The sequence below is a fragment of the Oncorhynchus mykiss genome, chromosome 19 (assembly GCF_057628025.1).
Source record: "Oncorhynchus mykiss isolate SJ-2025 chromosome 19, ASM5762802v1, whole genome shotgun sequence".
NCBI classification, from domain to species: domain Eukaryota; kingdom Metazoa; phylum Chordata; class Actinopteri; order Salmoniformes; family Salmonidae; genus Oncorhynchus; species Oncorhynchus mykiss.
In genome coordinates this window covers 8,337,396-8,361,981 of record NC_143040.1, presented here as the reverse complement: position 1 = coordinate 8,361,981, position 24,586 = coordinate 8,337,396, and the positions used below count along the sequence as shown (strand labels likewise).

General features: G+C 42.7%; 1 protein-coding gene across 1 annotated transcript in view; it reads right to left on the bottom strand.

Annotated features, from left to right (window-relative positions):
- Positions 1-20,245: 20,245 nt before the first annotated feature.
- Positions 20,246-24,586, bottom strand: part of LOC118936769 (scavenger receptor cysteine-rich type 1 protein M130-like) — a 73,932-nt gene continuing 69,591 nt past the window's right edge. The window contains exons 7-13 of the mRNA XM_090211811.1: positions 23,883-24,188; positions 23,493-23,768; positions 22,222-22,377; positions 21,131-21,135; positions 20,692-20,992; positions 20,500-20,588; positions 20,246-20,380 (exon numbers count right to left, since the gene is read on the bottom strand). Of these exons, the coding sequence (XP_090067937.1) occupies positions 20,246-20,380; positions 20,500-20,588; positions 20,692-20,992; positions 21,131-21,135; positions 22,222-22,377; positions 23,493-23,768; positions 23,883-24,188 (1,268 nt within the window). The remainder of the gene's footprint in view (positions 20,381-20,499; positions 20,589-20,691; positions 20,993-21,130; positions 21,136-22,221; positions 22,378-23,492; positions 23,769-23,882; positions 24,189-24,586) is intronic.

Genomic DNA, 24,586 nt, shown 5'->3' with positions numbered 1-24,586 from the left:
GTAGAAGCTGTTGAGAAGCCTTTTGGACCTCGACTTGGCGCTCCGGTACCGCTTGGTGAGTGGTAGTGTTGGTTTGTTGCTTACTTTTAACAAATAAGGAATAATCAAAATGTGAATAAATAAAATTAAGATATTTTATTTAGAATACAGCTGTTGACAGAAGTCAAAGATCAACATACAACTGATGTCTCTCCTGAGTTGTGAACTAAAGAAAGACAGGATCTTCTATAGATCAAACCTCTTGTTGTCAAACCCTGCATGTGCAGTTTAAAGACCCAGTTATTCTAAACACAAGGTTTCTGAGAACCTGTCTCAGCAGTATGTAAATCTGCCCTGGTTTCAGAGAAAAACAGACAGTCACTCTGTCTCGCTGTCATCCACAGGCCCTTTTCTCACCTCTTCTCACAGACGCGGGTCTGCGGTTTTGGCAGAGAGCTACACACAGAGAGGCCTCAATATTCAGCTATACAGTGAGTATAAGTACAATGACACGTAAGCAAATGAATAACAACATAATCAATAGTGGGGTCTTTAGAAGACCCCCAGAATCAACTTGAACCCTTCAGTAGCAGAGAGAACAGTCCATGACTAGGGTGGCTGGAGTCTTTGACAATATTTAGGACCTTCCTCTGATACCGCCAGATATAGAGGTCCTGGATGGCAGGAAGCTTGGCCCCAGTGATGTTCTGTACTGACCCAGTCACTTGTGCTTCCTGCTTGTAAGCAGCAAACAGGAGGATAGAATGATGGTCAGATTTGCCAAATGGAGGGCGAGGGAGAGCTTTGTACGCGTCTCTGTGTGTGGAGGAAAGGGGGTCTAGAGGGAGAGCTTTGTACGCGTCTCTGTGTGTGGAGGAAAGGGGGTCTACAGTTTTTCCCCCTCTGGTTGCACATTTAACATGCTGGTAGAAATGAGGTAAAAGTGATTTGAGTTTCCCTGCATCCCCGGCCATTAGGAACACCTCTGGATGAGCGGTTTCCTGTTTGCTTACGGTGGTATACAGCTCACTGAGTGGGTTAAGTGCCAGCATCTGTCTGTGGTGGTATACAGCTCACTGAGTGGTTTAAGTGCCAGCATCTGTCTGTGGTGGTATTCAGCTCACTGAGTGGTTTAAGTGCCAGCATCTGTCTGTGGTGGTATACAGCTCACTGAGTGGGTTAAGTGCCAGCATCTGTCTGTGGTGGTATTCAGCTCACTGAGTGGTTTAAGTGCCAGCATCTGTCTGTGGTGGTATACAGCTCACTGAGTGGGTTAAGTGCCAGCATCTATCTGTGGTGGTATACAGCTCACTGAGTGGGTTAAGTGCCAGCATCTATCTGTCTGTGGTGGTATACAGCTCACTGAGTGGGTTAAGTGCCAGCATCTGTCTGTGGTGGTATACAGCTCACTGAGTGGGTTAAGTGCCAGCATCTGTCTGTGGTGGTATTCAGCTCACTGAGTGGGTTAAGTGCCAGCATCTATCTGTCTGTGGTGGTATACAGCTCACTGAGTGGGTTAAGTGCCAGCATCTGTCTGTGGTGGTATACAGCTCACTGAGTGGGTTAAGTGCCAGCATCTATCTGTGGTGGTATTCAGCTCACTGAGTGGGTTAAATGCCAGCATCTATCTGTCTGTGGTGGTATACAGCTCACTGAGTGGGTTAAGTGCCAGCATCTGTCTGTGGTGGTATATTTAAAAAAAATGTTTTATTATATTTAACTCGGCAAGTCAGTCAAGAACAAATTCTTATTGACAATGTGTGTGAGTCATGTTCATTGTGTGTGTGGGAGAGAGAGGCATGTTTTCAACTCAGATAAAAAGCACATCATTTCCTCAAACTGTAAACATGAAGCCTTAGTCCTTTACAATATTATCAATCCCCCTTTAATTTGATATGGAGAGTAATTCTGTAGATATTGAGAACGGACATGAAGGAGTAGATCTCTCCAATACTCAAATAAAATGCAGCAAAACATGAAATTAACAAGTCATTACAACGTATTTACATTGTGGATAATGTGTGTTGTGTTTTATGTTTCCTTGTCAGCCACCCATCTCTGCTTTGTCAGTCTAGAAAGGCCCAGTGTCTTCTGGGTGAGGCTGTCAGGCAGATCTGAAAGAGAGACACACAAAGTGACAGTAAGTATACAGGTCAACAACATGTCTGTGTACATCTGTTGGTGTGACTGAGCATATGAAACAGAATTCTCAATTACAATTTTACAGATTATTATAAAGTTGACTCATCAGTATGCTGCTATCTCGGGAACTAGAGTGAGGCACCCAGATATGAGGCTAGCGCCGTTAGCATTAGCTAGCTAGCAGAGACAGCATGTTAACTATGAAAGGATCGATCCAGCAACAATGTCGAGGTCAAAAACGAAAGGAACAATCAATCAAAGAAGCAAAATGTCGGTAAAGGGGAAAAAATGAAGTTGCAATTCAACGGCCCAGACAGGAGACGTATGTGGCAGGGTCTTCAGGCCATCACGGATTACAAAAAGAAAACCAGCCACATCACAGACACTGACATCTTGAGACACCGACATCTTGAGACACCGACATCTTGAGACACCGACGTCTTGAGACACCGACATCTTGCCACCAGACAAGCTAAACACCTTCTTCGCCCGCTTTGAGGATATACAATGCCACCGACACGGCTCGTTACCAAGGACTCCGGGTCCCCCCTCTCCTTCTCTGTGGCCGACGTGAGTAAGACATTTAAACGTGTTAACCCTCGCAGGGCTGCTGGCCTAGACGGCATCCCTAGCCGGGTCCTCAGAGCATGCGCAGACCAGCTGGCTGGGGTGTTTACGGATATATTCAATCAATCCCTATACCAGTCTGCTGTCCCCACGTGCTTCAAGATGGCCACCATTGTTCCTGTTCCCAAGAAAGCTAAGGTAACTGAACTAAATGACTATCGCCCCGTAGCACTCACTTCTGTCATCATGAAGTGCTTTGAGAGACTAGATCATTTCACCTCCACCTTACCTGACACCCTAGACCCACTTCAGTTTGCAGATCGCCCCAACAGGTCCACAGACGATGCAATCGTCATCACACTGCACACTGCCCTATCCCATCAGGACAAGAGGAATACCCATGTAAGACTGCTGTTCATTGACTACAGCTCAGCCTTCAACACCATAGTACCCTCCAAGCTCATCACTAAGCTTAAGGCCCTGGGTCTCAACCCCGCCCTGTGCAATTGGGTCCTGGACATTCTGACAGGTCGCTCCCAGGTGGTGAAGGTAGGAAACAACATCTCTACTTCACTGATCCTCAACACTGTGGCCCCACAAGGGTGCGTGCTCAGCCCCCTCCTGTACTCCCTGTTCACCCATGACTGCGTGGCCTCCAACTCGGTCATCAAGTTTGCAGACGATACAACAGTAGTGGGCTTGATTACAAACAACGACGAGACAGCCTACAGGGAGCAGGTGAGAGCAGGAAAGTGTGGTGAAAAAAAACCCACCTCTCACTCAACGTCAACAAAGCAAAGGAGATGATCGTGGACTTCAGGAAACAGCACAGAGGCGGTAGGGTAGCCTAGTGGGGTGGCAGGGTAGCCTAGTGTTGGACTAGAGTGTTGGACTAGTAACTGGAAGGTTGCAAGTTCAAAACCCCGAGCTGACAAGGTACAAATATGTCGTTCTACCCCTGAACAGGCAGTTAACCCACTGTTCCTAGGCCGTCATTGAAAATAAGAATTTGTTCTTAACTGACTTGCCTGGTTAAATAAAGGTAAAATAAAGGTTAATCGATGGGACAGTAGCGGAGAAAGTTCCTCGGCGTCACGACATCACGGACAAACTGAAATGGTCCACTGAAGAAATTTGGCTTGTCACCTAAAACCCTCAAAATCTTTACAGATGCACAATCGAGAGCATCCTGTCGGGCTGTATCACCACCTGGTACGGCAACTGGACCGCTCTCAACCATAAGGCTCTCCAGAGCGTAGTGAGGTCTGCACAACGCATCACCGGGGGCAAACTACCTGCCCTCCAGGACACCTACACCACCCGATGTCACAGGGAGGCCATAAAGATCATCAAGTACAACAACCACCCGAGCCACTGCCTGTTCACCCCGCTATCATCCAGAAGGCGAGATCAATACAGGTGCATCAAAGCAGGGACCGAGAGAATGAAAAACAACTTATATCTCAAGGCCATTAGACTGTTAAACAGCCATCACTAACATAGAGAGGCTGCTGTCAACATACAGACTCAAATCTCTGGCCACTTTAATAAATGGATTTAATAAAGGTTTCACTAGTCACTTTAATAATGTTTACATACCCTACATTACTCATCTCATATGTATATACTGTACTCTATACCATCTACTGCATCTTGTTTACATACCCTACGTTACTCATCTCATATGTATAGACTGTACTCTATACCATCTACTGCATCTTGCCCATGCCGTTCGGCCATTGCTCATCCATATATTTATATGTACATATGGGACAGTAGCGGCATCTCTACATTTGTGTGTTAGGTAGTTGCTGAGAAATTGTTTGATTACTTGTCAGATATTACTGCACTGTCGGAACTAGAAGCACAAGCATTTGGCTACACTCACATTAACATCTGATACCATGTGTATGTGACCATTAACATCTGATACCATGTGTATGTGACCATTAACATCTGATACCATGTGTATGTGACCAGTAACATCTGATACCATGTGTATGTGACCAGTAACATCTGATACCATGTGTATGTGACCAGTAACATCTGATACCATGTGTATGTGACCAGTAAAATGTGATTTGATGCAGTGCCTCCACCTAATAAGTAAAGATATATATTGACTGACTTCGGTCTATGGTGGAAAAATGGCTGTTATGTTTATCTAGTGTATCTACGTACTTAACTAAAGTCTTATGTTTATCTAGTGTATCTACGTATTTAACTAAAGTCACATGATGTTCTGATGAGACTTGCTCCCTCTGCTAGAACACTTCCCCTTTGTCTACATGACTGACTCATGGTTCCATATCCTGTTATTTAGCAGTAGACTCAACTAAACTGTGAGAGACGAGCAGGACAAATGGTTGTGGTTCTCTTGAGAAACAGTGTTGAGACATTGAGCTCTGAGAAATGGTGTGACATTTCTCAACAAGACCTCACCACAAAGTCACAATGTGGAAAGATGAACATTTCTTTACAGAGGAGATTATATATCATTTAATTTATTAGCTTACATCAATTTTTGTTTATCTCAATCCCTCAGTTCCATAGGTCAGGGTCAAGCTGAGCTGAGCCAATAGTGGAAGAGGTTACTGGTTGACTGTTGACTATATTCAGTTGACTGTATGTTACTATGTCAGCCCTCTGTCTTTTAACACCTCACTCCCTTTCTCTCACCCCCCCCCCCCTCTCTTGTTCTCTCTCTTCCTACCATGTAGCATCAGGCCTGTTGATCTTGACTCAAGTAACAGACCTCTAGCATCTACACCCCTCCCTTCTCCTGCTCTAACATAAGACCAATATGAAATATAATATATACTCTCATTAATTTACATAGAGACAGATACAATCAATCATTGACACACTGAATATACAACAGTCAGATGCATGACACCATCACCAATGTTCCCTCTAACTTTCTCCGTCACTGAGCAGATTTCAGGTCTTCCAGTGTGTGTTTACTGTGAACACACAGGCTGTACCCCCTTTAACTTACAGTTCTAACAGTGTGTGTTTACTGTGAACACTGAGGCTGTACCCCCTTTAACTTACAGTTCTAACAGTGTGTGTTTACTGTGAACACTGAGGCTGTACCCCCTTTAACTTACAGTTCTAACAGTGTGTGTTTACTGTGAACACTGAGGCTGTACCCCCTTTAACTTACAGTTCTAACAGTGTGTGTTTACTGTGAACACTGAGGCTGTACCCCCTTTAACTTACGGTTAACAGTGGACAAGTGGGCTACTGTGGCTATTTGATCATAATGTAGATCTACCACAGTAAAGGGACACGTTGACGGTGTGAACAGGGGAAACTCTAGATCAGAGATGGTGTTAACAGGAGAAACTCTAGAACAGTGACGGTGTGAACAGGAGAAACTCTAGAACAGTGATGGTGTGAACAGGGGAAACTCTAGAACAGTGATGGTGTTAACAGGGGAAACTCTAGAACAGAGATGGTGTTAACAGGGGAAACTCTAGAACAGTGATGGTGTTAACAGGAGAAACTCTAGAACAGAGATGGTGTTAACAGGAGAAACTCTAGAACAGAGATGGTGTTAACAGGAGAAACTCTAGAACAGAGATGGTGTTAACAGGAGAAACTCTAGAACAGTGATGGTGTTAACAGGAGAAACTCTAGAACAGTGATGGTGTTAACAGGGGAAACTCTAGAACAGTGATGGTGTTAACAGGGGAAACTCTAGAACAGTGATGGTGTTAACAGGGGAAACTCTAGAACAGTGATGGTGTTAACAGGAAAAACTCTAGAACAGTGATGGTGTTAACAGGAGAAACTCTAGAACAGTGATGGTGTTAACAGGAGAAACTCTAGAACAGTGATGGTGTTAACAGGGGAAACTCTAGAACAGTGATGGTGTTAACAGGAAAAACTCTAGAACAGTGATGGTGTTAACAGGGGAAACTCTAGAACAGTGATGGTGTTAACAGAGGAAACTCTAGAACAGTGATGTGTTAACAGGGGAAACTCTGGAATAGTGATGGTCTTAACAGGGTAAACTCTAGAACGGTGATGTGTTAACAGGGAAAACTCTAGAACGGTGATGTGTTAACAGGGGAAACTCTAGAACAGTGATGGTGTTAACAGGAGAAACTCTAGAACAGTGATGGTGTTAACAGGGGAAACTCTAGAACAGTGATGGTGTTAACAGGAGAAACTCTAGAACAGTGATGGTGTTAACAGGAGAAACTCTAGAACAGTGATGGTGTTAACAGGAGAAACTCTAGAACAGTGATGGTGTTAACAGGGGAAACTCTAGAACAGTGATGGTGTTAACAGGAAAAACTCTAGAACAGTGATGGTGTGAACAGGGGAAACTCTAGAACAGTGATGGTGTTAACAGGGGAAACTCTAGAACAGTGATGGTGTTAACAGGAGAAACTCTAGAACAGTGATGGTGTTAACAGGAGAAACTCTAGAACAGTGATGGTGTTAACAGGGGAAACTCTAGAACAGTGATGGTGTTAACAGGAAAAACTCTAGAACAGTGATGGTGTTAACAGGGGAAACTCTAGAACAGTGATGGTGTTAACAGAGGAAACTCTAGAACAGTGATGTGTTAACAGGGGAAACTCTGGAATAGTGATGGTCTTAACAGGGTAAACTCTAGAACGGTGATGTGTTAACAGGGAAAACTCTAGAACGGTGATGTGTTAACAGGGGAAACTCTAGAACAGTGATGGTGTTAACAGGAGAAACTCTAGAACAGTGATGGTGTTAACAGGATAAACTCTAGAACAGTGATGGTGTTAACAGGGAAAACTCTAGAACAGTGATGGTGTGAACAGGGAAAACTCTAGAACAGAGATCTAAAGCGAAGTTTTTTTTTGGATGATTGACAATTAATAACTGTGGCTCTAAATGCTACAAAATCCACCTTCTCCACAATAAGTGTTTCCAGATCACTTGATTGACGTACAACATTTACAACTGGTTGTGGTTCATCCACCTCCATCTCTTCTTCAGAACTGTGGCCTCTTTTCCCTTCAACTCTCTTCACCACCTCCACATAGGAGACTTACTGTACAGCCCTGATCCTTGACTCCTCAACCTCTTTCACCCTAACAGGGAATTCTGGGAATTCAGGAACATGATCCCAGCTGCATTCTCCATAGAGATCAAACAGCTACATTCTCCATAGAGGTCAATAATACATAATGTCCAACGGTACGCCAGAGATATCAACATCATACCACTCCTGGTTACTATGACTACAAAATATCAACACCATACCACTCCTGGTTACTATGACTGCACCATATCAACACCATACCAACCGGTTGGTGACCAGCTGCTCTAGAAAATTGAACGAAGTTCAATCTCGTGCTTCTCGCTATTGGCTGATTTATCTGCAGCTTAGGGAGAACATTGTGTCACACCCTGATCTGTTTCACCACTCTGCCTGTCCTGACTCTGAGCCCACCTGCCTGACCACTCTGCCTGTCCTGACTCTGAGCCCACCTGCCTGACCGCTCTGCCTGTCCTGACTCTGAGCCCACCTGCCTGACCATTCTGCCTGTCCTGACTCTGAGCCCACCTGCCTGACCACTCTGCCTGTCCTGACTCTGAACCCACCTGCCTGTCCTGACTCTGAGCCCGCCTGCCTGACCACTCTGCCTGTCCTGACTCTGAGCCCACCTGCCTGACCCTGAGCCCACCTGCCTGACCACTCTGCCTGTCCTGACTCTGAGCCCACCTGCCTGACCACTCTGCCTGTCCTGACCCTGAGCCCACCTGCCTGACCCTGAGCCCACCTGCCTGACCCTGTCCTGACTCTGAGCCCGCCTGCCTGACCACTCTGCCTGTCCTGACTCTGAGCCCACCTGCCTGACCGCTCTGCCTGTCCTGACTCTGAGCCCACCTGCCTGACCACTCTGCCTGTCCGGACTCTGAGCCCACCTGCCTGACCACTCTGCCTTTCCTGACTCTGAGCCCACCTGCCTGACCACTCTGCCTGTCCTGACTCTGAGCCCACCTGCCTGACCACTCTGCCTGTCCTGACTCTGAGCCCACCTGCCTGACCACTCTGCCTGTCCTGACTCTGAGCCCACCTGCCTGACCACTCTGCCTGTCCTGACTGAGCCCACCTGCCTGACCACTCTGCCTGTCCTGACTCTGAGCCCACCTGCCTGACCACTCTGCCTGTCCTGACTCTGAGCCCACCTGCCTGACCCTGAGCCTGCTTGCTGATCTGTACCTCTGCCCTCCTCTGGATTACAGATCTCTGCCTACCCTGAGGATGCCTGCCGTCCTGTACCTTTGCCCCCTTACTCTGGACTATCGACCCCTCCCTGCCTTGACCTGTCTTTGCCTGAAACCTGTTGTCTGCATTTGGGTCTTACCTTGGTTCTTATAAGACTGACCATCACACCTTAACTGATATTAGTGCCTGTCCGCAGATGGACAGTTAGACTACAGTAAAGTACATTTACAGGTGATCACATCATTGTCCTGCTTTGAGACACATTTTTACTGTCTGCTTCCAGTTGTATGTTATTTTACTAGCCGCACAAATTGTAATATATCTTACAATTTCAAATCTTACCTGTGCTCCACAACAGGATCATCAATATTACTGCAGGTATCATATCTTTCTCTAACTGGGGCTCCACTGAGTGAAACACGTCTACTGTCATGAAGAGAGGACTGAAGAGTGAGAAATACTGCTAGGCTATATGATTTCTAACTCATTACTTCCTTACTTCAATTATGTGGCAAACTGTTAAGCAAATCAGATCAGTTAAACCCACCTTCCTAAAGGAAACACTGACATCAGAAAAACTCCACAGGAAACTGCTGACAGAGCAGCAGTTACACATGGTGTCCTATAGTATCTTACCTAATTGTCAGTGACTAACTTGGGAAAGTCACCTCTAACTTTCTGTGTTGTAGAAGCTAGAGGTCTGTTACCCAAGTCAACTCAACAGGTGTGGTGGTAAATGAGACTTGCTATACTGTTTTATTACTTAGAGAATTGTCTGTTGTTAAATGCTAGTTTTATTCCACTGATACAAACTTGTCTTGTGTGACTTAGTGTTAAGTCTGGGCGGACAGCAAAGAGCTGTTTGGGTGGGACCACAGTGTGTGACACATCCTGTTTTTCACCATCTGCAGGGACTCCACTGTGTGGAAATCTGTTAGAAATCATCAATGACATCACATCAACTCACAAGTATCACAGTCGGATTGAAATTAACACTTGGTAGACTATATAACTTCTACATCCATGGGGGTGACATTAACACTTGGTAGACTATATAACTTAAACATATTGGTTGTTACTGTTGGGTAGCAACTTCACCAGCTTGTTGTTGTTGTCATGGTTGTTCCTGTTTGGTAGTAACTTCACCAGATTCTTGTTGTTGTCATGGTTGTTCCTGTTTGGTAGCAACTTCACCAGCTTGTTGTTGTTGTCATGGTTGTTACTGTTGGGTAGCAACTTCACCAGCTTGGTGTTGTTGTCATGGTTGTTCCTGTTGGGTAGCAACTTCACCAGCTTGTTGTTGTTGTCATGGTTGTTCCTGTTGGGTAGCAACTTCACCAGCTTGGTGTTGTTGTCATGGTTGTTCCTGTTTGGTAGCAACTTCACCAGATTCTTGTTGTTGTTATTCTGAAGCATCTTGTGTGATGTTGGTCTTGAGGGGAGAGGGTGAGAGAAGATGGATTCTATTCATATGCTGTCCAGCTTCTGAAGAACGTATGGTGCTAGAATGGAGAGGAAGTCAATAAACAACAGAACGTATGGTGCTAGAATGGAGAGGAGATCAGTAAACAACAGAACGTATGGTGCTAGAATGGAGACTAGATCAGTAAACAACAGAACGTATGGTGCTAGAATGGAGAGGAGGTCAGTAAACAACAGAACGTATGGTGCTAGAATGGAGAGGAGATCAGTAAACAACAGAACGTATGGTGCTAGAATGGAGAGGAGATCAGTAAACAACAGAACGTATGGTGCTAGAATGGAGAGGAGATCAGTAAACAACAGAACGTATGGTGCTAGAATGGAGAGGAGATCAGTAAACAACAGAACGCATGGTGCTAGAATGGAGAGGAGATCAGTAAACAACATATTTAGATTCTCTTCACAACTAGACAGTACATTTGACTCATGTTGGTTCCATGTAGAACCCTCTGTTAAATGGAACCCCAAAGGTTTCTACCTGGAACTAAAAGGGTTATTCAAAGGGTTCTCCTATGGGGACAGTGGGAGAATCCTTCTAGGTTCTAGATAGCACCTTTTATTTAAGAGTGTAGGCCTATATTCTAATCACCGAGCTGACAAGGTAAAAATCTGTTGTTCTGCCCCTGAACAAGGCAGTTAACCCACTGTTCCTAGACCGTCATTGAAAATGAGAATTTGTTCTTAACTGACTTGTTAAATAAAGGTTAAAACATAAATAAAACAACTAGACAGTTACAGTACATTTGACATTAAAGTAAAATCCTAATTGTATATATACTTACCTATATAGACACACTTCCCAGGTTTGACAGTAAAAAACCTTGCTACAAAGACTATTTTCCTGACTGTCTCTACTGATGGCCTCTAACAGCAGAATAAAATAAGTGGGATATTTAAACAGCACTGAAACAGAGTAGGTTGCTAGTTGACGATGTGTTGTAAATTGTTTCAATGCTGCCGTCTACAGATCTTCTAATGTATTGTAATACCACATGTACCAATACAGTAGAATAGACAGGGACACTGTGTAATGATACAATGACCCTCCATCCAATGTTCTGCTGCTGTTGTGCAACATTGTGACGCCACTGACATGTTTACAGGTTGCCATGCCGACGAAAGAGAAGGTGTTTTCATTCTGTAACAAGGCCTTCACTTCAGTCTGGATGGCTGGTTGACTGCAGACAGGTTACACAGTATCAGTGGAGGTGTTAGGCTGTTTCTGCTCTCCTCCCAACTACTAATGGAATTGTCCTGCCAATGCAACGTATGAAAATGTATCCAGTCACTACTGTAAGTCTCTCTGGATAAGAGCGTCTGCTAAATGACTCACATGTTCAATGTGTAACTGACAGTTAGACTTACAGGTTATGTCGTTGTCTTTTGTTTGAATTGTTTACGTGTCCGCTGTGCGGGGGAAATGATAATACAAGCGGAACTACGTAGCTAATTGTAATTGTTGTAACGGGGATCCTTATTGTAGCAACACACTTTTGGAGGGAAGGCAATCCTGCGCTGCGTTAGCTAAGTTTTCATGTCATCGGGTGTAGTTCATAAAGGTTGAAGAGTGTATGTTAGGATGAAGTGTGAATTCATGCCAGGAATAATAAGTGTGAAGTTTGATTTCCTCCCTTCTGTAATAAGCAGCCGTATTTTTTCAAGAGGTATTTTCTCCTTTATTCATGTGTTTAATCTGAACCCGTTATAACGCCGGTTAAACTGTTATGTATGTAAGCACTTCAGAGTTATACCAAGCTAATAAGTCACTCGTAAGATAAGGTTGTAAGAGTGTGCTTAACTGTATTTTTCATTTACTTTATATCACGGAAGGTGATAATTCTGACTAAAACTACAGAATAAAGCCGCCAGTTAAAATCAAGGAACGGTTGTGCTCGTGGTTACTGAAGGGAGCTACACAATGTAATGTTCAGGTTGACAATATCAATGGAATTGACCAAAGCAGAGCCATGTATTTAGATATGAACAGATATCTCGATTGAGGATAATGTCAGTATTTAGCTACGTTATTAGCTGTTTTGCTCACCAAAGGTGGAACAAAGTGAAACTGTTGATGTCAAAGCCTCAGTTCCGGGAGAGTAGTGGGTGAAACCATTCACCTCAGGAAAAGGGGTGATATAAATTACGTTTCCTTTCATTATGTATTACTGAATTCATTAAAATATTTGCTGCCATTGTAGTAAGGTTGATAATACGAGAGGTCTTCGGACTTACCATTTTTGTATTATTTTCTTTGAAAGAACAACTAGTGTGTTTTGAGTGCTTCTCCCCTATTTGGGAAGTTGGTCTGCCCGCTCCTCAGTCTGACAGATATTCTGAGAGCAGGTTCGAGTCCTCTTCCTCTGTACATAAAAACTGTTTCAAACTGTATAACACAATAGTGGTTTTGGAAAACTGGTTCATATATCCTAAAGTCAATAGCGAATGTGTCTCTGTAGATATTTATTTAGCCGTTCATGAATTGAAGACCTATTTCAGCCAGTTAACCAAGTTGTTGCTGTCTTAGCTAGCCGTGTTAATGACGAGCTAACGAGCACCGTTGGTCTCTGCACTACAATGTCACGCTAGTTATTACCAGCAGGTGATTTACTAGCAGGTGACTTGTTGAAATATTAACTTAATGTTTATTTTCTTACTACCTTAAAAGGTTTATATAAAAGGGTTGTACTTGTGCTCTGTATTTATGGATTAATATCACTTCACATTGAGGGTTTGTATCAATAACGTTACTGTTGTTCCTACCTGAAGTGTCCGTGTCTTCTGGGGGGCGATGTGAAGTTGGTTCCACCAGGTGTCTGTACTACAGGAATACTGCTAATACAACAATAGTGCTAGGTGTCTGAACTACAGAAATACTGCTAATCCAACAATAGTGCTAGGTGTCTGTACTATATAAACACTGCTTATCCAACAGTAGTGCTAGGTGTCTGTACTATATAAACACTGCTTATCCAACAATAGTGCTAGGTGTCTGTACTATATAAACACTGCTAATACAACAATAGTGCTAGGTGTCTGTACTATATAAACACTGCTAGTCCAACAATGGTGTCTGTACTATATTAACACTGCTAATCCAACAATAGTGCTTGGTGTCTGTACTATATTAACACTGCTAATCCAACAATAGTGTCTGTACTATATTAACACTGCTAATCCAACAATAGTGCTAGGTGTCTGTACTATATAAACACTGCTAATCCAACAATAGTGCTAGGTGTCTGTACTATATAAACACTGCTAATCCAACAATAGTGCTAGGTGTCTGTACTACATAAACACTGCTAATCCAACAATAGTGCTAGTTGTCTGTACTACATAAACACTGCTAATCCAACAATAGTGCTAGGTGTCTGTACTATATAAACACTGCTAATACAACAATAGTGCTAGGTGTCTGTACTATAGAAACACTGCTAATCCAACAATAGTGCTAGGTGTCTGTACTATATAAACACTGCTAATCCAACAATAGTGCTAGGTGCCTGTACTATATAAACACTGCTAATCGAACAATAGTGCTAGGTGTCTGTACTATATAAACACTGTTAATACAACAATAGTGCTAGGTGCCTGTACTACAGGTACACACTTGAATTAAAATCTACATTTCTTAGATTCTTCCCAAAACTCAAACGTGGTCTCCTGATGTGGTTTAATTGTGTACTGTTTTATACTGTTTAACAATTGTATTGTTTTTCTGTTTAAAAAAGTCTGACTTTGAGAACGAAAACCTGAAATAAAAATGAGATAAATTCTGAAACCTGTTTCTTCGTCAGTTTCTCTGTTTCAATAATAGTAATACTATTATCCTACTGAACAGTACAGCTTGGGTTGGTCTACTATTATCCTACTGAACAGAACAGCTTGGGTTGGTCTACTATTATCCTACTGAACAGTACCACTTGGGTTGGTCTACTATTATCCTACTGAACAGTACAGCTTGGGTTGGTCTACTATTATCCTACTGAACAGTACCACTTGGGTTGGTCTACTATTATCCTACTGAACAGTACCACTTGGGTTGGTCTACTATTATCCTACTGAACAGTACAGCTTGGGTTGGTCTACTATTATCCTACTGAACAGTACAGCTTGGGTTGGTCTACTATAATCCTACTGAACAGTACAGCTTGGGTTGGTCTACTATTATCCTACTGAACAGTACAGCTTTGGTTGGTCTACTATAATCCTACTGAACAGTACAGCTTGGGTTGGTCTACTATAATCCTACTGAACAGTACAGCTTGGGTTGGTCTACTATTATCCTACTGAACAGTACAGCTTGGGTTGGTCTACTATTATCCTACTGAACAGTACAGCTTGGGTTGGTCTACTATTATCCTACTGAACAGTACAGCTTGGGTTGGTCTACTATTATCCTACTGAACAGTACAGCTTGGGTTGGTCTACTATTATCCTACTGAACAGTACAGCTTGGGTTGGTCTACTATTATCCTACTGAACAGTACATCTTGGGTTGGTCTACTATTATCCTACTGAACAGTACAGCTTGGGTTGGTCTACTATTATCCTACTGAACAGTACAGCTTGGGTTGGTCTACTATGATCCTACTGAACAGTACAGCTTGGGTTGGTCTGACTGTGAAAGACCAATATGGGGATGTATAGTTTTAGGTCATTCAGAGTGTATGTCACTGTTTCCCATATAATTTTTCACACAGGGTGCCTTTCCTTCTCTGGGCCGTTTGGAAAGTGTTTTGCTATATTAGAGTACTGTATACCCACTTCTCCAGGCACCACGACATCACTGACCTACACAACAGCTTTCAACATACCAGTATTCAGTTTGGAAAAAGTTTTACTAAATTAGAGTACTGTATACCCACTTCTCCAGGCACCACGACACCACTGACCTACATAAAAGCTTTCAACATACCAGTATTCAGTTTGGAAAATGTTTTACTAAATTAGAGTACTGTATACCCACTTCTCCAGGCACCACTACACCACTGACCTACACAACATCTTTCAACATACCAGTATTTAGTTTGGAAACATTCTAAATAAATGCTGGTATAAATTATACAATATTAAAATATGTCAAATTATCCATTTATTTGTTTCTAAAGTGGTTTCAATGCTGTGAAAAACAGTTGTACTGAACTTCAGTGCTAAAATAATAGATATTCTCAAAGTTGAGTTTGTCTTTGCAGGGGGACTCTTATTTAGAAAAAAATTATCTGATGATGTGCTGCCAACATATTATCCTGCTGCTAGCAGAACGGTAATATAAGCGTTTTTTCTTTGAATATTTGTACGGTGTGCTGCGAGGTACAAACTGCACAGAAATATAGAGAGAAGGAGATCAATATTACGTTCTTTCCACCAGGGGGCGACAAACGGCAGTTCATTTTCCAGAATAGTGCACCACAGAATGTATAGGCTACCTTTGACAAGGGTCAATTTGGAGATCCTCGGGCCTGGGTCAGGTGTGTGTCCCAAATGTCTTTCCTGCTTCCTGAAGTGTGCACTCGTTCACCACACCCCATAAAGTGTAAAAGCATTGGATTGTTGTAGTAGGCATAGGTCATAAAATTAGTATGCTTATTAATTTCATGTCAAATCCTGTCCATGAAGGGAAGTGAACAAGTGCACACTTTGGGAGGAAGGAGAGATTATTGGGGCAGAGACCAGGTATGCAGATGTTTCCCCAGACAAGCACTACTTCAACCAATCAATATATCATCAAGTCCTTTATGATCAGCCAATTTAACTTTAGGCGTTTCAGTGATGGTCTGGAACAAAATCCTGCAAAGCCTGTATCTCTCCAGGGTTGGTGGGTGACTGTACCTCTCCAGGGTTGGTGGGTGACTGTATCTCTCCAGGGTTGGTGTGTGACTGTATCTCTCCAGGGTTGGTGGGTGACTGTATCTCTCCAGGGTTGGTGGGTGACTGTATCTCTCCAGGGTTGGTGGGTGACTGTATCTCTCCAGGGTTGGTGACTGCTGGACCCTGATCAGACATGGAGTAGTTGGCTCTGCATTTACACTCACAGCACAACCACCTATCACCAAACACACACATCATAGTCTATGGAGGATAAATAACTACACACCAGGACAACAATAAATCATAGTCTATGTGGAGGATAAATAACTACACACCAGGACAACAACACATCATAGTCTATGGAGGATAAATAACTACACACCAGGACAACAATACATCATAGTCTATGGAGGATAAATAACTACACACCAGGACAACAATACATCATAGTCTATGTGGAGGATAAATAACTACACACCAGGACAACAATACATCATAGTCTATGTGGAGGATAAATAACTACACACCAGGACAACAATACATCATAGTCTATGTGGAGGATAAATAACTACACACCAGGACAACAATACATCATAGTCTATGGAGGATAAATAACTACACACCAGGACAACAATACATCACAGTCTATGGAGGATAAATAACTATACACCAGGACAACAATACATCATAGTCTATGTGGAGGATAAATAACTACAGTGATGTCTTATCTTCTCTCTTTCTGTTTGTTTGTAGTTTCTCACTGTTTGAATTAGCAGGTGATATTATTAGCCCCTCATCTGTGTGTGAAAGAGAGACAGACAATAAGAGTCCCCTAAGCCAGTTCACAAACAGACCCCACAGATCCCCTGGACAGCAAACATATTAGGCCAATCATGAGAAAACAAGATAATTACTTGACACATTGGAAATAATTATCAAAAAAAGAGCAAACTAGAATGCTGTTTAGCCCTAAACAGAGAGTACACAGTGGCAGAATACCTGACCACTATGACTGACCCAAACTGAAGGAAAGCTTTGACTATGAACAGACTCAGTGAGCATAGCCTTGCTATTGAGAAAGGCTGCCGTAGGCAGAACTCAAATCAAATTGTATTAGTTTCGAGCCCCTAACCAGCAGTGAAAATAATATGGATAAGAATAAGAAATGAAAGTAACAAGTAATTAAAGAGCAGCAGTAAAATAACAACAGCAGGACTATATACAGGTCAGTACCTGGCTCTCCAGAGAAGACAGGCTATGTGCACACAGCCCACAAAATGAGGTGGAAACTGAGATGCACTTCCTATCCTCCTGCCAAATGTATGACCAGTTAATTCATACTGTATGTTGTAGTCTGTCCAAGAGGGGAATCACACAGACTGATCTCAGTTAATTCATACTGTATGTTGTAGTCTGTCCAAGAGGGGAATCACACAAGACTGATCTCAGTTAATTCATACTGTATGTTGTAGTCTGTCCAAGAGGGGAATCACACAAGACTGATCTCAGTTAATTCATACTGTATGTTGTAGTCTGTCCACGAGGGGAATCACACAGACTGATCTCAGTTAATTCATACTGTATGTTGTAGTCTGTCCAAGAGGGGAATCACACAAGACTGATCTCAGTTAATTCATACTGTATGTTGTAGTCTGTCCACGAGGGGAATCACACAAGACTGATCTCAGTTAATTCATACTGCATGTTGTAGTCTGTCCAAGAGGGGAATCACACAGACTGATCTCAGTTAATTCATACTGTATGTTGTAGTTGTTGTAATTAAATCACACAAGACTGACAGCCTGTAATTTTATTAAAAACATTCAGTTGATTACATGGCAGTTTAGAGAGCAACATCATAACAATAATCTACTTCATAATCAATATCATAACATTTATAATCAATAACATTATCTATATACTACTAACAACATCATAACAATAATCTACATCATAATGAATATCATAACATTTATAATCAATAACATCATGAGAGGTAAACAACAACAAACCCCTTTATTAAAAAAGAATTCAAAATACAAAGAATGAACAGATGATTATAATAATACCTGGACTAATAATGGAGACACTTCAAGATAAAGAATCTAAGAGACACTAAATAAGATAAAGAATCTAAGAGACACTAAATAAGATAAAGAATCTAAGAGACACTAAATAAGACAAAGAATCTAAGAGACACTAAATAAGATGAAGATTCTAAGAGACACTAAATAAGATGAAGAATCTAAGAGACACTAAATAAGATAAAGAATCTAAGAGACACTAAATAAGATAAAGAATCTACGAGACACTAAATAAGATAAAGAATCTAAGAGACACTAAATAAGATAAAGAATCTAAGAGACACTAAATAAGATAAAGAATCTATGAGACACTAAATAAGATAAAGAATCTAAGAGACACTAAATAAGACAAAGAATCTAAGAGACACTAAATAAGATAAAGAATCTAAGAGACACTAAATAAGATAAAGAATCTAAGAGACACTAAATAAGATAAAGAATCTAAGAGACACTAAATAAGATAAAGAATCTAAGAGACACTAAATAAGATAAAGAATCTAAGAGACACTAAATAAGATAAAGAATCTATGAGACACTAAATAAGATAAAGAATCTAAGAGACACTAAATAAGACAAAGAATCTAAGAGACACTAAATAAGATAAAGAATCTAAGAGACACTAAATAAGATAAAGAATCTAAGAGACACTAAATAAGATAAAGAATCTAAGAGACACTAAATAAGATAAAGAATCTAAGAGACACTAAATAAGACAAAGACAAAAGCAATACATTCTGGAACAAAAAACAGATGTAATTGAGCTACTCTCTTAAAATAATTAAAACCCCATGTTACCCAGAACCCCATGTTACCAAAACCCCATGTTACCCAAAACCCCATGTTACCAAAACCCCATGTTACCCAAAACCCCATGATATCCAAAACCCCATGTTACCAGAACCCCATGTTACCAAAACCCCATGTTACCCAAAACCCCATGTTACCAAAACCCCATGTTACCCAAAACCCCATGATATCCAAAACCCATGTTACCAGAACCCCATGTTACCCAAAACCCCATGATATCCAAAACCCCATGTTACCCAAAACCCATGTTACCAAAACCCCTTGTTACCCAAAACCCCTTGTTACCCAGAACCCCATGTTACCCAGAACCCCATGTTACCAGAACCCCATGTTACCCAAAATCCCATGTTACCAAAACCCCATGATACCCAAACCCCCATGTTACCCAGAACCATATGTTACCCAAAACCCCATGTTACCAGAACCCCATGTTACCCAAAACCCATGTTACCAAAACCCCTTGTTACCCAAACCCCTTGTTACCCAGAACCCCATGTTACCCAAAAGCCCATGTTACCAGAACCCCATGTTACCCAAAACCCCATGTTACCAGAACCCCATGTTACCCAAAACCCATGTTACCAAAACCACTTGTTACCCAAAACCCTTTGTTACCCAGAACCCCTTGTTACCCAAAACCCCATGTAACCAGAACCCCATGTTACCCAAAACCCATGTTACCAAAGCCCCTTGTTACCCAGAACCCCTTGTTACCCAGAACCCCTTGTTACCCAGAACCCCATATTCCCAAAACCCATGTTCCCAAAACCCCATGTTACCCAAAACCCCATGTTACCAAAACCCCATGTTCCCAAAACCCCATGTTACCCAGAACCCATGTTACCCAGAACCCCATGTTACCCAGAACCCCATGTTACCCAAAACCCCATGATCCCAAAACCCCATGTTCCCCAAAACCCCATGTTTCTCTGGTGGTAAAAACCAAACTAAATGAATAATGGTGGTTGCAGTCACTCCTTTTAGATTTCTTCCAAGGTTTTAGAAAGATAAACTATTTCTGAACTTGTTATTAAAAGTAGAACCACTTCAGGTTTGTCACCACATTTTAAACACCAGTCCACTGCTGACCATCGATTTAAAACACAAAACTGACCTAAGATCAGCATGTAGGCTCAGCTTCATTCTACTCCTACTCCGTCCCCTGGGCTGCTCTCTCCTCTCCCAGTCCAGCTTCAGCTCTGGAGCTCAGAGAGACCATCTCCATGGCATTGACATAAAGATCCATGCTGCTCACCCTGTTCACTCTCTTCTGCCTCCTGGTGGGCTAGGGAGACACAGCACCAACAGTCAGACATTTACTCTCTAGTATCTCCATTCTCTCCCTCCCTCTACCCCTCACCCTCTAGTTTAAATGACTTGTAACGTCTGAGTAAATGTCTTTACCTTGTAGTACAGGTAGGAGGTGGTGATGGATGTCAGTAGGATCAACAGCACTACAACGTGTCTGATGATGAAGGCTGGCAGAGGAGAGGCTGCAAACAGAAACACCTTTGATGAGGGGACTGATCATCATCACATAGATCTGTGGGAAATCTGTCAATGACAAAGTTATAAGTCTGGTTCATGTTCAGTTACCTGTGATGGTGAGGGAGAGGAGCTCACTCTCAGATGAGAAGTTATGAGAGAAAACATAATTGTCATAAACACAGCTGTAGTTCCCTTGGTGGGAGTCATCTGCAGCAGGGAAGAGGAAGGCAGCAGAGTGATTGACAGCTGCTTGGGTTCTGTTGGAGCCGGTGAACGTGAGGAGGAAGGAGCCTCCTGGGTACTGTGGCTGAGTGGAGCAGGTGATGGTGAAGTTGTAGCCCCTGAACATCTCGGGCCCCTGGTGGCCCCTGAAGACCCCTCCCATTGGGTCAGTCAGGAAGATATCAGGCTGGACCAGGAGATCTGTAACAATAAAAGAGAACAAGAAAAACCTCTTCAACTAGTTTCCTATAGATATGACAATAACATCAGCATGTAACAGTGCCAGCCACCCTCCCTCACAGGGCAACATGAGTAGTGGGCCTACAGTCACTGAGACAACATATGTTGATATCAGGCTTAAGCAGGACATCTGGAACAAGAGGAGAGAAAAAGAAAACGTAGCTCCTCAACTACTTTCCTCATTTAGATGTGACAATAATATGACATGTGACAGTGGTAGTGAGTAGAGACGTTCACTGAGATAACACTCACATACAAAAGCATTCTGGGATATTTAAGTTGTATTTGATTCCTACTTGACTGAGTGATCTATTTAGTAAAGCAGACTGACAAGTTAAACAGTCATCATGAGAGGTGCAGAGGAAGTTGTATGAATGAAGGAAATCAGTTGAATATAATTATAATATGTTGATATTTCCTGAGCAGATCACTGTGAGTCCAGGAAGGAGATATAATACATGGACTAAAGTATGTGGAACTCAGCAGTGAGTTTTACAACAGAGGATTATTTTTACGCTCTACGTGGTTCAACACTCGGTGGTCCGTTCTGTGAGCTTGTGTTGTCTACCACTTCACGGCTGAGCCGTTGTTGCTCCTAGACGTGCAACTTTGAAATTCACTGACATCTTCAGGAAGGACATTTTACTGCTGATATTTGTCTATGGAGATTGCATGGCCGTGTGCTCGATTTTATACACCTGTCAGGTGTGGCTGAAATAGCCAAATCCACTAAAGTCCACATACTTTTGGCCATATAGTGTATTTTGTTATTACCTGAGCAGATCACGGTGAGTCCAGGACGGAGATCATATGTTCTTCTACACTCCCTCAGTGAAGACTCAGACCCAGGACAGAAAACTCTAATCCCTCTAGTGGTGTTTCCAGGTAGTACTGAAACAGCGGAACCACAACCCAGCTGTCTACACACTACTGCAGCTACATCCTCCTGATTCCTGTCAGCTCCCACAGTCCACCACTCTCCCTGGTCGTACCACTCCACTCCACCAGCACAGCGACTGCCTCCTCCCACCAGCCTCACATCATCAGGCTCTGAGAAAATAAAAGAGAGAGACAGTAATCTTACTATTTTCTCAATTAAAACACACCTATATTGCCTCTCATATTCTTCACTCCAGGTGAGAAACAATGTTGACTGAGTGACAAACTGTTTCTTACCTGAGCAGGTGAGTCCAACAGCATTACCAGGTGGGCAGGTGTTGTTTTCTCTGTCTGAGGTGTCACAGTACAGGAGAAGGGACTCTTTGCCTTTACACTGGAACTCTTTATCCCAGGTCTGACCCTCACCTTCTCCATAGAGCCCCCCCTGTAGAGCTGCAGGAGCCCCACAGCCAACATCCCTACAGACTACCTCTGCATCCTGCCGGTCAAAGTCAGCTTCACACACTGAGGCCCAGGACTGATTGGACTTCACCTCCACTCTCCCAGAGCAGAGACCAGCTCCATCCACAAGCCGCACAGACTCTGGAGAAAAAGAGTTGGTTGAACAATCAATCAGTTTTGTTGATGACACTGTCAAGGACTAAACACAAGTATGTTGGATAAAAGATTGTAGTTTGCTATGTTTGATACTGTAAGAGGTAGAAATGGGTTCTTAGTCACTCAGGATCGGGTTGGGAATAATGCAGGCAGGAGACAGGAATAAGTTCACTTCACTTTATAGAAAATAAACAGCTGGACATCCATCAGGCAGCTTCACTTCAGTACCATCTGATCTACAAGGTCTGATGCTGTATGTCAGGGTCAGGATGGGCCAAGAGTAGAAAAGGTTACTGGTTATGATGACATCACTGGTGAGAGCTTAGTGATAAAAATATATTCTCTCTCCATCTTCCTCTTCCTCTCCTCCTCTCTTTGTGACAGTGGTAGTGAGTAGAGACGTTCAATGAGATAACACTCAAATGCAAAAGCATTCTGGGATATTTAAGTTGTATTTGATTCCTACTTGACTGAGTGATCTATTTAGTAAAGCAGACTGACAAGCTAAACAGTCATCATGAGAGGTGCAGAGGAAGTTGTATGAATGAAGGAAATCAGTTGAATATAATTATAATATGTTGATATTTCCTGAGCAGATCACTGTGAGTCCAGGAAGGAGATATAATACATGGACTAAAGTATGTGGAACTCAGCAGTGAGTTTTACAACAGAGGATTATTTTAATGCTCTACGTGGTTCAACACTCGGCGGTCCGTTCTGTGAGCTTGTGTTGTCTACCACTTCACAGCTGAGCCGTTGTTTCTCCTAGACATGCCACTTTGAAAGTCACCGAGATCTTCAGGAAGGACATTTTACTGCCAATGTTTGTCTTTGGAGATTGCATGGCTGTGTGCTCAATTTTATACACCTGTCAGCAACAGGTGTGACTGAAATAGCCGAATCCACTAAAGTCCCCTTACTGTTGGCAATATAGTGTATCTTGTTATTACCTGAGCAGATCACTGTGAGTCCAGGATGGAGATCATAACCTCTGAGACATTCCCTCAGTGAAGACTCAGACCCAGAACAGGACACTAAAAACCCTTTAGCAGTGTGTCCAGGAAGTACTGAAACATTGGAGCCACAACCCAGCTGTCTACACACTACTGCAGCTACATGCTTCTGGTCCCAGCCAGCTCCCACAATCCTCCACTCTCCCTGGTCGTACCGCTCAACTACACCAACACAGCGACTGCCTCCTCCCACCAGCCTCACATCAACACGCTCTGAGAAAAGAATAGAGAGAGACAGTAATCTTACTATTTTCTCACTAAAACACACCTATATTGTCTCTCATATTCTTCACTCCAGGTGAGATTGAGTGACAAACTGTTTCTTACCTGAGCAGGTGAGTCCAACAGCATTACCAGGTAGGCAGGTGTTGTTCTCTCTGTCTGAGGTGTCGCAGTCCAGGAGACGGGCCTCTTTGCCTTTACACTGGAACTCTTTATCCCAGGTCTGACCCTCACCTTCTCCATAGAGCCCCCCCTGTAGAGATGCAGGAGCCCTACAGCCAAGATCCCTACAGACTACCTCTGCATCCTGCCGGTCAAAGTCAGCTTCACACACTGAGGCCCAGGACTGATTGGACTTCACCTCCACTCTCCCAGAGCAGAGACCAGCTCCATCCACAAGCCGCACAGACTCTGGAGAAAAAGAGTTGGTTGAACATTCAATCAGTTTGTTGATGACACTGTCAAGGACTAAATACAAATATGTTGGATAAAAGATAGTAGTTTGCTATGTTTGATACTGTAAGAGGTAGAAATGGGTTCTTAGTCACTCAGGATCGGGTTGGGAATAATGCAGGCAGGAGACAGGAATAAGTTCACTTCACTTTATAGAAAATAAACAGCTGGACATCCATCAGGCAGCTTCACTTCAGTACCATCTGAACTACAATGATCTGCCCATGAACATCTCCCATAAACCAATATGACAAACACAAATATAATGTTTAAATACATCTGACATCTCTCCCTCTATTTAAATGAAATAAAAACACATAAAACATGATACATGGTAATATTGTATAATGTACAAA